Source organism: Salmo salar, chromosome 23 (genome assembly GCF_965601325.2).
Source record: "Salmo salar chromosome 23, fSalSal1, whole genome shotgun sequence".
In the NCBI taxonomy this organism is placed as follows: domain Eukaryota; kingdom Metazoa; phylum Chordata; class Actinopteri; order Salmoniformes; family Salmonidae; genus Salmo; species Salmo salar.
Window position 1 is genome coordinate 27,825,467 of NC_138313.1, and position 13,342 is coordinate 27,838,808.

The window sequence follows — 13,342 nt, forward strand, 5'->3', positions numbered from 1 at the left end:
TAATCTGGATTAGGCCTATCATTGTACAATGAAAACACTTACTACGTTACTATTGTAAAACAAATACGTTACTATTGTTATTATAAAAAGTTGGGTTTATAATAAGGCAACCTCATTTTATTATTTTTATTTATATGATAAAGACGTTATTTTCCAACTCCATGCACAACATTCTACCAGCAATTGCATAGCATAGGCTAGTCTATTTGAATCAATATGTAAATGTCACTTACCTTGTGATTTGACAGAATTAAAAGGGCAGTGACGTCAGTGAGACTTTAATTGTTGTCTGTCTCGAAAAAGGTGTAAATAAAATTGAAGGATCAATAACGGCTTTTTATACAAGTAAGACACGTGATGCACAACATCATGAAAATTAATCAAGCAAATTAATATAGATAAACTTCAGATAGACTAGGCCTATCGAATTATTGCCTGAAAATGTCTCTATTGAGAAAAGTGCATTTCATTTGATCTTGGGAATCTTTTCCCACACTATTTCCCATAATAAATATGACTTAATTGAAAATCTATTTCCATTTGCTTTGAAATTCGAGTTAGTTAAAAATAATGTATTTTAGCTCTGCAGGATCCCATTCAGATTCTAAACACTTGTTATTAGAGAAAGAATTCTGGTGGACACAGTTGAAAAAGGGACAAGCCAATCAGATTGCACCTTTCCCGTTTGGCCAATGACAGGCGCCACATTGTTGTCAAATTTGTCTAATGAAAACGTAGGAGCAACAATGGAGAGAGAGTGGATCTGTATCTAGTGGCAATCTCTTGAGTAAGTTAGTGTCTCACGCTGGTGCGAGTATAACAACCTCGGCTCCTTTTAGTGAAATTAAGTTAAACAGGGGAGAGCACTCATTTCTGCAAGTCTCTTGGATTTCTCCTCGTAAATGACACGTTTAAAGTTCTATTTCTGTATAGATTGTTGCAGAGATCATCAAGTATTGACAGGTTGCACGGCGTTTTTATACCTTATTAGCGTAAATTGACAAACAGGTCCTTTATCTTGGTGAAGCTTTAGGTGAGGCTACATTCCGCTCTCTTCAATGGACAGAAAACACCGGTAGAAGATTACTTAATAAGTTGTGCAGATATGTTGAAAACTATTCAGCTCTTGTGAACAATCATCAATACATCATCGCGTTACTTTTTTTCCAATTGACAGTAGATATTGGTCAGCGACAGGACATGGATCTGAGACCAGAGCTCTCCACGGTGCCGTCAGGATCTCAGGTCCACCCTGGAGCCGGAGGGTCTGTCAACATCCCCGTCTCCATGGCCAGTAGCCTCCTGCGGGGTCCGATGCTATACCGCACAACGGAGAAGTATCCTCGCACCCCGAAGTGCGCCCGCTGCAGGAATCATGGCGTGGTATCTGCGCTGAAGGGCCATAAACGTTATTGCCGCTGGAAGGACTGTATGTGCGCCAAATGCACCCTAATCGCCGAGAGACAGCGCGTCATGGCCGCACAAGTGGCTCTCCGTCGACAACAAGCCCAGGAGGAGAACGAAGCCCGGGAGCTGCAGCTCCTGTATGGGACAGCAGAAGGGCTAGCTCTGGCGGCCGCCAACGGCATTATACCACCTCGTCAGAATTATGAGGTCTTTGGTTCTGTCAACAACGAAAGTAACTCAGGTGAGTGGATTTATAGATTATCCTGCTCAGATTAGCCTGTTCATAAACATGAATAGGCCTACATATTGGTGGAAGGTTGGTCAGGCTGTTTTGTGCGTAAATCCTGTGCTTTGCTTTTGGTAACTTTGAAGAGTAATGTAAATGACCCTGATAGAGAAATAATGTTCTGATTTGAAGAGGACAAATTGGCATTTAATTTACCAAACTGTCAAATTAGTGTGACCATCTTGGTAATGGTAACAAAATCAAAACGTAGCCTATTAGGCGCCTCTTTTATTTGATTGACATCAACATCTCATCGATTCGTTTTTTATGTATCTATTTCAGATTTAAGCATGCAGAAGTATGAATTGTTTCCGAAGTCCCAAATGTCGGCATCAGTGACCCAGCAGCAGACGTTGGGCAAATCGGTTTCCACTGACAGCGAACCAGGGATCTCTTCCCCAGACGCGCGTCATGGCTCTGGCTCTGAGAATGGAGACGGAGAGTCGTTCATCAGCTCTCCTGTCTCCAAGGCTCTGAAAGACGGAGAGGACACCCCGGGTTCGATTAGCCCCCTAGGTTCTGACTCGGGTTCGGAGACCGACAAAGATGATCAAGAACCCTCCCCATCATCGACCGCCTCCAGGCAAATGAACCCAATCGACATCTTGACCAGAGTATTCCCCAGCCACAAGCGCAGTGTTCTGGAATTGGTTCTACAAGGCTGCGGGAAAGACGTGGTGCAGGCCATCGAGCAAATTCTCAACAACAGTGGACAAGCCAAGGCCCCCGAGCAGGTGTGGACAGCAGAACGCATACTCCAGAGCGCACAGCCTCCACTCTCCTCCACTCCAAGGCCCATGTTACCGGGAGCCATGACGCTGAGCAACCGCTCCGCCTTCTCTCCACTGCAGCCAAACGCGCCACACTTTGGCGCTGATCCCAGCACCTACCCCCTGAGCACTCATCTAGGACTAAACCCCTTGCGTCTGGCCTACTCGGCCCACAGCAGAGGGCTCACCTTCATGACACCCTACTCCACCACGGGGTTGATGCCAACTCTGGGCTTCAGGCCGCCCATGGACTACGCATTCAGTGACCTCATACGGGACAGGACACTCTTGCACAAGGACCAGGGGTACACCAATGGGCTGTACAGGCCTCTCGGCAACAACAACACAGACAAACCGTGAGACTGAGAATGTACAATGTGTCATGAACTCAGTCGTGTTGGGACTATGATTCAAGTGGACACATTCAGAGAGGGACACTGTATTTGTAGCCACAAGTGTTGAATGTTATGGAGAGATCAGTAACGTGTTTGGCTATTGCAATGCTGTACATAATGCTTTGCTTTTAGTCGGTTTGCTTGCCCAAAATGGCATGGGAAACCAAGCTCACTTATATATAACTTTGTTTTCTTAGAGATAGACTATTATTCCTTATACATATGTATTGCTATAAATCCCCCGCCAAGTGTGTAACCTGAAAATATCTAGTCAAAGTATTTTGTCTGAAAATATTACTAAAGGGGTTGCAATTCCCGAAAAACGGATAGGCAAACTATTCATCACACCATAATGTATGCAGTCGCATTATAATCGAGTATATACATGGAGAAGATACAAATTCTAACTTCGATATGATTCCTGTAAATTGTGGGGTTTTGAGATTGAAAAAGTGAACGCAACCCAATTTGACTTTAGATAAAAGTGGGTTGTTTGACGATCCTGGTGCAATTGTTACTTTTACCTTTTCATTCCGAGTAATTCTTTTCTGGAAGAAAACATCCAACCTTACTAACGAATTATTGCTCACTCTTTTTTAGTAGCATACATCCATGCTTAAAAAACGTTTAAGTGGGGTGTCTTAAATTATTACCATAACGTGTAAATTACTGACGTTGAACATTTAAAAACGGAAGCTTAATTGTAAAACTATTGATGTATTGGCATTCCTTTTCTTACTTAGTTTTTATTGTTTCTCCAACGGTACAGTGTATATTGAATTTGATTAAATAAGATTATTATATTACAGTTGACTTTACCTGTGTACTTGACCCAGCATTTATCAGCCACAACCGTTCTTTTCTATTTTGTGAAATTGCATTTTTTTTCCTGAAAAGTCTATTGCTTTTCTGTCACAAGCTGTACTCACATGTGGAATTGCTGGAAATAAATGTTATTTTATACAAAATGCTTTCCAATTCTTTCTAGGCACTAATATAGCATTTATTTTCACACACACGAACGCGCACACGCGCGCACACACGCACACACTTAATTTTAGGCTATAGTTATTAGTTGTCATTAGCCTATTATTTGCAGTAATTATATAGTGCTTATAAGAATATGTAGCCTTAACTTTTATCGTGCAGAAACTTATCTTGTCTCATTATTACAATATTGTCATTCTCCATTTTGCCTTTATTCGTTTATAATAATCGTATAGACTTATAGACTCAGTCTTTGGAAACGGAAAAACAAAAGGAAGTAAAGTCCACTTGGAATATGACGCTGTAGAAACATAATCTCTCTTGCTAGCCGGAATCGAAGTGTTTACTCACGCCAGACAAATACTGTATAACAATGTAAACAAAGTATTTGACAGTGTGCCTTCATAATGACAAACGGAAAACGAAACCCAACACCTATTGAGAGGCCCCTTATTCCACATTGCATGTCTTTGATAGCTTTCATTTAACTGGAAATACACGACATCTGTTATTAGATTAATTCCTTTAAATTCATATTTGTCCATTGATATATGTACAAAATAAGAATACATGTTCAATAGACTTAGGTTATATTCGATGACAAACAATTCCAATATGTTTCATAGGCCTACATCTCGACCCAATTAAATGTTCCCTTTTTAATTTGCTATTATCTGTTTTTTCATTTGCTTTTATACAATGTACAATGTTTAAAGTGCATACAATGATACTGTGTCAAAGCATATTCCATACCTCAAACAGCAATTATGTTAACATTGAGGACTTTTGTTTTATTATAGACATGGCTTGATTACATCTGATCATCGTTAGCCAGAGCTGAAAGCTCTGTGAAATAGTTCAGCAGACTATGGCCAGAACAGTTATGCCACAATGGTTTAAGGTCCAATGCAGCCGTTCTTATCTCAATATCAGATCATTTCTGGGTAACAATTAAGTACCTTTCTGTAATTGTTTACAATTAAATTGGTCAAAAAGAAACAAGAAGAACTTCTTAGCATAGAGCAATATCTCAAGCAATAATTCTGCGTGGACTGTCTGGGAGTGGTCTGAGTGGGGAGGGGAATCCTGAAAATGATTTGTTATTGGCAGAGAGGTTTGGGACTCTCTTTCTTATTGGTCTATTAACTAATTTACCGCATGATGATGTCACCATGGAAGGCCAAAACGTAATCCCACCTAAACAGGCTGAAATTTCAAAACAGCCCTGTAAGCTTTTAGGGAGATGACCAGCCAGTCACTCAGTTCAAGTTCAAGTATATATGTGAGAGACCTCTTTGTAATTCAGGCAGCTACATGACTCCATATCTGGGCCAATATTCAATAGGTAACTGCATACCTTTGCCCTGCCATTGTTGAATCACTCCCTTCGATGGTACAGAATTTGATAGGTGTAAGCTCCAGGTAGGTAAGCTCCAGGTAGGTAACCTCCAGGTAGGTAAGCTCCAGGTAGGTTATCTCCAGGTAGGTAGCTCCAGGTAGGTTATCTCCAGGTAGGTAGCTCCAGGTAGGTAGCTCCAGGTAGGTAAGCTCCAGGTAGGTAAGCTCCAGGTAGGTAGCTCCAGGTAGGTAAAGCCCTATGTCAGATACTCCACCTGGCCTTCTAGCAGGCTTAGGTGGAGCTACTATCATATTGCTCAAACACATCCAGTCCTTTCAGATCAGCAAGGGGTACTCAACAACGGCTGAACAAAGGGAGCAGGTTATTGATTTGGGATTCATCCCTGTATACAGCCTATGTGACTAACTGGTGTCTGCAGTTCTCTCAGCTCTGTGCAAGTGAGAGGAGAGTAAATCCAGGAGTGGGCAGAAAACATCAGATCTGAGAATGCAGTTCAATGCATATAGCCGACATACACTGTGTCACTGGAAGTTTTCTGTCTTTTCATTTTTTATAACAATTAAATAAAGTCACATTTATGTCTTGACCTAGTTTTGATGCATTATGTTTGACTACTCTGTGACCTCTCAAACGTTAGTGAAGCAGACAGTGATGTCCGTACCTAGTGTACCTAATGCTGTATCGGATTTGGCCTGTCATCCTCCATCTTCATCATCAAGTTGAATGCAGACAAGTAAAATATTTTTTGTTGTCATGATTCCAGAACTTGTCTGACAGCGGCTTCTGCTGGAAAAAATGGTGGGAAAAACTAAACTCTTATCGCTAGTCACGGTGAATAAAGTAACGCGTTCTATATTTCAATGCATTTTTCTGCGAAAGGTGGGTAAACTGTTGGGCAAAAAAAGTGAGCAAACTGCGTTTACTTGCGTTTACCTTCAACTAAACTGGTTATAACAACTAAACTTGGCAGCTCCTGTGTGACGTCCGTCTCTATTTGTCCAGCCTCAATTTTCTTTACAACAATACCACCTGGTGGTCAACTTGACAGCTAACAGTACCCAGTTGCATCCCTACGTTTTCTTTCTCTTACAGAAGGGCAACAAGCATTGCCATTTGGACCTGTTTGTTTTGGATTAAAAATATATATATATATATACACAGTACCAGTCAAAAGTTTGGACAATAACAGTGAAGATATCAAAACGATAAAATAACACATATGGAATCATGTAGTAAGCAAAAAACTGTTAAACAAATCAAAATATGTTTTATATTTGAGATGCATTCTCTCAACCAGCTTCATGAGGTACACACCTGGAATGCATTTCAACTAACAGGTGTGCCTTGTTAAAAGTTAATTTGTGGAATTTCTTTCCTTCTTAATGCATTTGAGCCAATCAGTTGTGTTGTGGTGGTAAACAGAAGATAGCCCTATTTGGTAAAAGACCAAGTCCATATTATGTCAAGAAAAGCTCAAATAAGCAAAGAGAAACGACACTCCATCATTACTTTAAGACATGAAGGTCAGACAATTCTGAGAATTTCAAGAACTTTGAAAGTTCCTTCAAGTGCAGTCTCAAAAACCATCAAGCGCTATGATGAAACTGGCCCTCATGAGAACCGCCACAGGAAAGGAAGACACAGAGTTACTTCGGCTGCAGAGGATAAGTTCATTAGAGTTACCAGCCTCAGAAATTGCAGCCCAAATACATTTTTCACAGAGTTCAAGTAACAGACCCATCTCAACATCAACTGTTCAGAGGAGACTGCGTGAATCAGGCCTTCATGGTCGAATTGCTGCAAAAAAAACACTACTAAAGTACACCAATAATAATAAGATACTTGCTTGGGCCAAGAAACCCGAGCAATGGACATTAGACCGGTGGAAATCTCTCCATTGGTCTGATGAGTCCAAATTTGAGATTTTTGGTTCCAGCCGCTGTGTCTTTGTGAGATGCAGAGTAGGTGAATGGATGATCTCCGCATGTGTGGATCCTACCGTGAAGCATGGAGGAAGAGATGTGATGGTGTGGGGGTGCTTTGCTGGTGACACTGTCAGTGATTTATTTTGAATTCAAGGCACACTTAACCAGCATGGCAACCACAGCATTCTGTATCGGTACGCCATCCCTTCTGGTTTGCGCTTAGTAGGACTATCATTTGTTTTTAAACAGGACAATGACCCAACACAACTCCAGGCTGTGTAAGGGCTATTTGACCAAGAAGGAGAGTGATGGAGCGCTGCATCAGATGACCTGGCCTTCACAATCACCTGACCTCAACTCAATTGAGATGGTTTGAGATGAGCTGGACCGCAGAGTGAAGGAAAATCAGCCAACAAGTGCTCAGCATACGTGGGAACTCCTTCAAGACTGTTGGAAAAGCATTCCAGGTGAAGCTGGTTGAGAGAATGCCAAGAGTGTGCAAAGCTGTCATCAAGGTGTAACCAATATAAAATGGCTAGCTAGTTAGCAGTGGTGCCCGCTAATAGTGTTTCAATCGGTGACGTCACTCACTCTGAGACCTTGAAGTAGTTGTTCCCTTTGCTCTGCAAGGGCCGGGGCTTTTGTGGATTGATGGGTAACGATGCTTTGAGGGTGACTGTTGTCGATGTGTGCAGAGGGTCCCTGGTTCAAGCCCAGGTAGGGGCGAGGAGAGGGACAGAAGCAATACTGATACAAAGGCACTGTCTACTTTGAAGAATATCAAATATTAAATATATTTGTTTAACGCCTTTTTGCTTACGACATGATTCCATATGTGTTATTTCATAGTTTTGATGTCTTTACTATTGTCATACAATGTAGAAAATAGTAAAAATAAAGAAAAACCCTTGATTGAGTAGATGTGTCCAAACTTTTGACTGGTACTGTATATATATATATATATATATATATATATATAGTGCATTTGGAAAGTATTCAGACCCCTTGACCTTTTCCACATTTTGTTAAGTTACAGCCTTATTCTAAAATTGATTACATTTATTTCCCCCTTCATCAATCTACACACAATACCCCATAATGACAAAGGGAAAACAGGTTTTTAGACATTTTTGCAAATTTATTACAAATAAAAAACTGAAATACCTTATTTACATTAGTATTCAGACCCTTTGCTATGAGACTCGAAATTGAGCTCAAGTGCATCCTGTTTCCATTGATCATCCTTGAGATGTTTCTACAACTTGATTGGAGTCCACCTGTGGTAAATTCAATTGATTGGACATGATTTGGAAAGGCACACACCTGTCTATATAAGGTCCCACAGTTGACAGTGCACGTCAGAGCAAAAACCAAGCCATGAGGTTGAAGGAATTGTGCATAGAGCTCAAAGACAGGATGGTGTCGAGGCACAGATATGGGGAAGGTTACCAAAACATTTTTGCAGCATTAAATGGAAGAAGTTTGGAACCACCAGGACTCTTCCTAGGGGAGAAGTGCCTTGGTCCCAGCCTGCATGGAGTTTACCAAAAGGCACCTAAACTACTCTCAGACAATGAGAAAAAATATTCTCTGGTCTGATGAAACCAAGATTGAACTCTTTTGCCTGAATGCCAAGCGTCACGTCTGGAGGAAACCTGGCACCATCCCTACGGTGAAGCATGGTGGTGGCAGCATCATGCTGTGGGGATGTTTTTCAGTGGCAGGGATTGGGAGACTAGTTAGGATTGAGGAAAAGATCATTGGAGCAAAGTACAGAGAGATCCTTGATGAAAACCTGCTCCAGAGTGCTCAGGTCCTCAGACTGGGGCGAAAGTTCATTTTCCAACAGGACAGTTTCTGAATGTTCTTGAGTGGCCCAGCCAGAGCCTGGACTCAAACCCGATCGAACATCTCCGGAGAGACCTGAAAAAAGCTGTCCAGCTACGCTCCTCATCCAACCTGACAGAGCTTGAGAGGATCTGCAGAGAAGTATAGGATAAACTCCTCAAATACAGCTGTTCCAAGCTTGTAGCATCATACCCAAGAAGACTCAAGGCTGTAATCGCTGCCAAAGGTGCTTCAACAAAGTACTGAGTAAAGGGTCTGAATACATATGTTAATGTGATATTTCAGTTGAATTTTTAAAATAAATTGACAAAAAAATCTATAAACCTGTATTTGCTAACTCATTATGGGGAATTGTGTGTAGATTGATGAGGAAAAAAAACAATTTGTGGCAAAAGTCAAGGGGCCTGAGTAATTTCCAAATGTACTGTGCATTTGTGAAGTATTCAGAACCCCTTGATTTTTTTCACATTTTGTTACGTTACAGCCTTATTCTAAAATTGATTAAATCGGTTTTCCCCCTCATCAATCTACACACTATAGCCCATAATGGGTGTCGATTGATGAGCGAAAAAAATGATTTATTTCATTTTAGAATAAGGCTGTAATGTAACAAAATGTGGAAAAAGTCAAGGGGTCTGAATACTTTCCGAATGCACTATATATATATATATATCTATATATATCTATATATATAAATATATAGAAATAAATATATTTTTTTAATCAATGATTGGTAATTTAGCTTTTAGTCAGCTTATCCAGAGCGACTTAGTTAGTGCGTTCATGTTAAGGTAGCTAGGTGAGACAACCACATCACAATCATAGCAAGTAAAACTTTGTCAAAACCTTCATGCATTTATTATTGCACCTTTTATATTATTTGTTTCTTATGCTTATTATTCGTATTTAGTTTCTATCTGATTTGTTGATAGCATGTTTAGCAGGACTATGCCTTTCTTGATAAAAGCAACTGAAAGTTTTGTGTGACGAGGAGGATTATTTGGAAACTACACTACCCATGAGCACCTCATCCATGATTCGATGTTCATGACTTGAGGGATTTAGTTTTGCATGCAAGTCTGATTTAAAACACTAGATGGTAGCCTATCCATACAAATGGCACTTTGGTCCGAGATATGCAGCACGCATGTGTCTGTCATATAAACAGTAAGGTCATACAGACCCCTGCATGCCCCTAATAACTGCACTTCATATCACACAGTCAAGTAGTTGACATCGCATCCTGAAATGTTCTAAATTTAAGACTCACTATCATATTGCTTACAAGGATTATTCTCTCGTAACGGAGATTCAGTAAATCCCACCAAAACAGTCCCAGCAATTGTAATCTCTTTGGTTATCAGATGAATTTTATGCTTTTAAGTTTACATTCTTACATTGGCCTACTACCTTTTCTCATGTTTAAGTGTCTTGGTGACTGATGGATGTGAATATACTGTATGTTTCTAGGACATGGTTGAGGAGCCATGGAAATACAGATAGTGGAATACCACCACAGTGTATTCCCTGAGAATAGATGTAATGCCCACAGAGCTGCATGTGTCTCTACAAGATAATGCTTTAATCCATTTATTTATCTGACTCAGTTCTGACTGCCCTCAGTTCTGTCGCCCTGGCAACAGCAGTCTGCATTGGTGATTGGTTTGTTTAGCATGTTGGAGTGTGTCTTTGTGTAGTGGAGAGGTTAGAGAGGGTGCCAGGTGTGTGTGTGGGGGAGGGGCTGTGGAGCGTCAGTAGAGTAGGAGTTAGGGAACAACCCAGTTAAAGGTTAATTACAGTGGAAGTGTTGGCAAACAGAACCACAGTTTGTATTACCTAAAGGAGAGGGAGAGCGCCATCTTCTGGAGTTACCTGGTAGAGCACTTATTGCAGTTAAATAATTCCCAGGGATGTATGCCCAACACTGACGATGGTGCTGCAGTAGATAGCAGCCGTTTTACTTGCTCCTGACCAATTTTGTGTTTTCTTTACGCTGATCTTAACTGTTTTTGTACATAATGTCTCCACCATAATTTCCTACGAGCGAAAACAGTGATCGCTAACCTCAATTTGGATGACAATTTCTACTTCAGGGAGTCGGCAGCTCACAAGGACATGGATAGAATACATCTCGCTGGCTTTTCCACGCATCGTCAAGACTGATCAGCAGCCTTGGGCAAAATGAGGGGTGTGTCTCTTTGTTAACGACAGCTGGTGTGCAATCTCTAATGTTAAGGAAGTCTCGAGTTGTTGCTCACCTTAGTTAGAATACCTCATGATAAGCTGCAGACCATACTATTTAGCGAGAGAGTTTTCATCAATATTTTTTGTAGCTGTCTATTTACCACCACAAACTGATACCGGCATGAAGACCACCCTCAACGAGCTGTTAAGGCCATAAGCAAACAAGTAAATGCACACCCAGAGGCGATGCTTCTCGTGGCCGGTGATTTTAAGGCCAACAACAGATTTGCCACGCTGACCCTCAACACTGGGGCCTCTCAGGGGTGCGTGCTTAGTCCCCTCCTGTTCCCCTTGTTCACCCATGACTGCATTGCATGGCCGCGCACGGCTCCAACACCACCATTAAGTTTCCTACGACACGACGGTGGTAGGCCTTATCCCCGACGGCAATGAGAGCCTATAGGGAGGAGGTCAGAGACCTGGCAGTGTGGGGCCAGGACAACAACCTCTCCCTCAATGTCAGCAAGACAAAGGAGCTGATCGTGTACTACAGGAAACAGAGGGCCGAGCACGCCACTATCCAGATCGACAGGGCTGTAGTGGAGCGGGTCGAGAGCTTCACGCTCCTCGATATCCACATCACTAAGGTCCACACACACTAAACACATTCGGCAAGAAGGCACGACAACGACTCTTGACCGACAACGGCCCTCAGATCTTCAAAAAGTTCTACAGCTGCCCCATTGAGAGCATCTTGACTGACTGCATCACCGCTTAGTATGGCAACTGCTTAGCATCCGACTGCAAGGCACTACGGAGGGTAGTGTGTACGGCCCAATACATAACTGGGGCTGAGCTCCCTGCCATCCAGGACCTCCATATAAGGCCATAAAAATTGTCAAAGACTACAGCCACCCAAGTCATTGACTGTTCTCTCTGCTACCTCACGGCAAGCGGTACCGACTAACCAAGTCTGGAACCAACAGGATCCTGAACAGCTACTACCCCCAAGCCATAAGATTGCTAAATAGTTAACCAAGCAGCTACCGGGATTATCTGCATTGACCCTTTTTGCAATAACATTTTGACTCATCACAAATGCTGCTGCTACTGTTTATTATCTATCCTGTTGCCTAGTCACTTTACCCCATCCTACAGTACACAGTTGAAGTCGGACATTTACATACACTTAGGTTGGAGTCATTAAAACTCGTTTTTCAACCACTCCAGAAATGTCTTGTTAACAAACTATAGTTTTTGCAAGTCGGTTAGGACATCTACTTTGTGCATGACACAAGTAATTTTTCCAACAATTGTTTGCAGACAGATTATTTCACTTATAATTTACTGTATCACAATTCCAGTGGGTCAGAAGTTTACATACACTAGGTTGACTGTGCCTTTAAACAGCTTGGAAAATTCCAGAAAATGATGTCATGGCTTTAGAAGCTTCTGATAGGCTTATTGACATCATTTGAGTCAATTGGAGGTGTACCTGTGGATGTATTTCAAGGCCTACCTACAAACTCAGTGCCTCTTTGCTTGGCATCATGGGGGAAAAAAAAAAATCAGCCAGACTTCAGAAAAAAAATTGCAAACCTCCACAAGTCTGGTTCATCCTTGGGGGCAATTTCTAAACGCCTGAAGGTACCACGTTCATCTGTACAAACAATAGTACGCAAGTATAAACACCATGGGACCACGTAGCTGTCATACCGCTCAGGAAGGAGATGTGTTCTGTCTCATAGAGATGAACATACTTTTGTGCGAAAAGTGCAAATCCATCCCAGAACAACAGCAAAGGACCTTGTGAAGATGCTGGAGGAAACAGGTACAAAAGTATCTATATCCACAGTAAAACGAGTCCTATATCGACATAACCTGAAAGGCCACTCAGCAAGGAAGAAGCCACTGCTCCAAAACCGCCATAAAAAAGCCAGACTACGGTTTGCAACTGCACATGGTGACAAAGATTGTACTTTTTGAAGAAATGTCCTCTGGTCTGATGAAACAAATATAGAACTGTTTGGCCATAATGACCATCATTATGTTTGGAGGAAAAAGGCGGAGGCTTGCAAGCCGAAGAACACCATCCCAACTGTGAAGCACAAGGGTGGCAGCATCATGTTGTGAACGGTGCTTGGCTGCAGGAGGGACTGGTGCACTTCACAAAATAGATG

At 41.7% G+C, this 13,342-nt stretch overlaps 1 protein-coding gene across 1 annotated transcript; it reads left to right on the forward strand.

The window, feature by feature from the left end:
* The first annotated feature begins 739 nt into the window (after window positions 1–739).
* On the forward strand, window positions 740–3,826 carry LOC106584330 (doublesex- and mab-3-related transcription factor A2). The gene is made up of 2 exons (XM_082968021.1): window positions 740–1,648; window positions 1,976–3,826. The coding sequence occupies exons 1-2, from the start codon at window positions 1,201–1,203 to the stop codon at window positions 2,821–2,823; spliced, it is 1,296 nt and encodes a 431-aa protein (XP_082824147.1). The 5' UTR covers window positions 740–1,200; the 3' UTR covers window positions 2,824–3,826.
* The last annotated feature ends 9,516 nt before the right edge of the window (window positions 3,827–13,342 follow it).

Coding starts and splice junctions, on each gene's coding strand:
- LOC106584330 (XM_082968021.1), top strand. CDS start 1,201: ATGGATCTGAGACCAGAGCTCTCCACGGTGCCGTCAGGATCTCAGGTC. Junction 1,649..1,975: donor CAACAACGAAAGTAACTCAG/GTGAGTGGATTT, acceptor TATCTATTTCAG/ATTTAAGCATGCAGAAGTAT.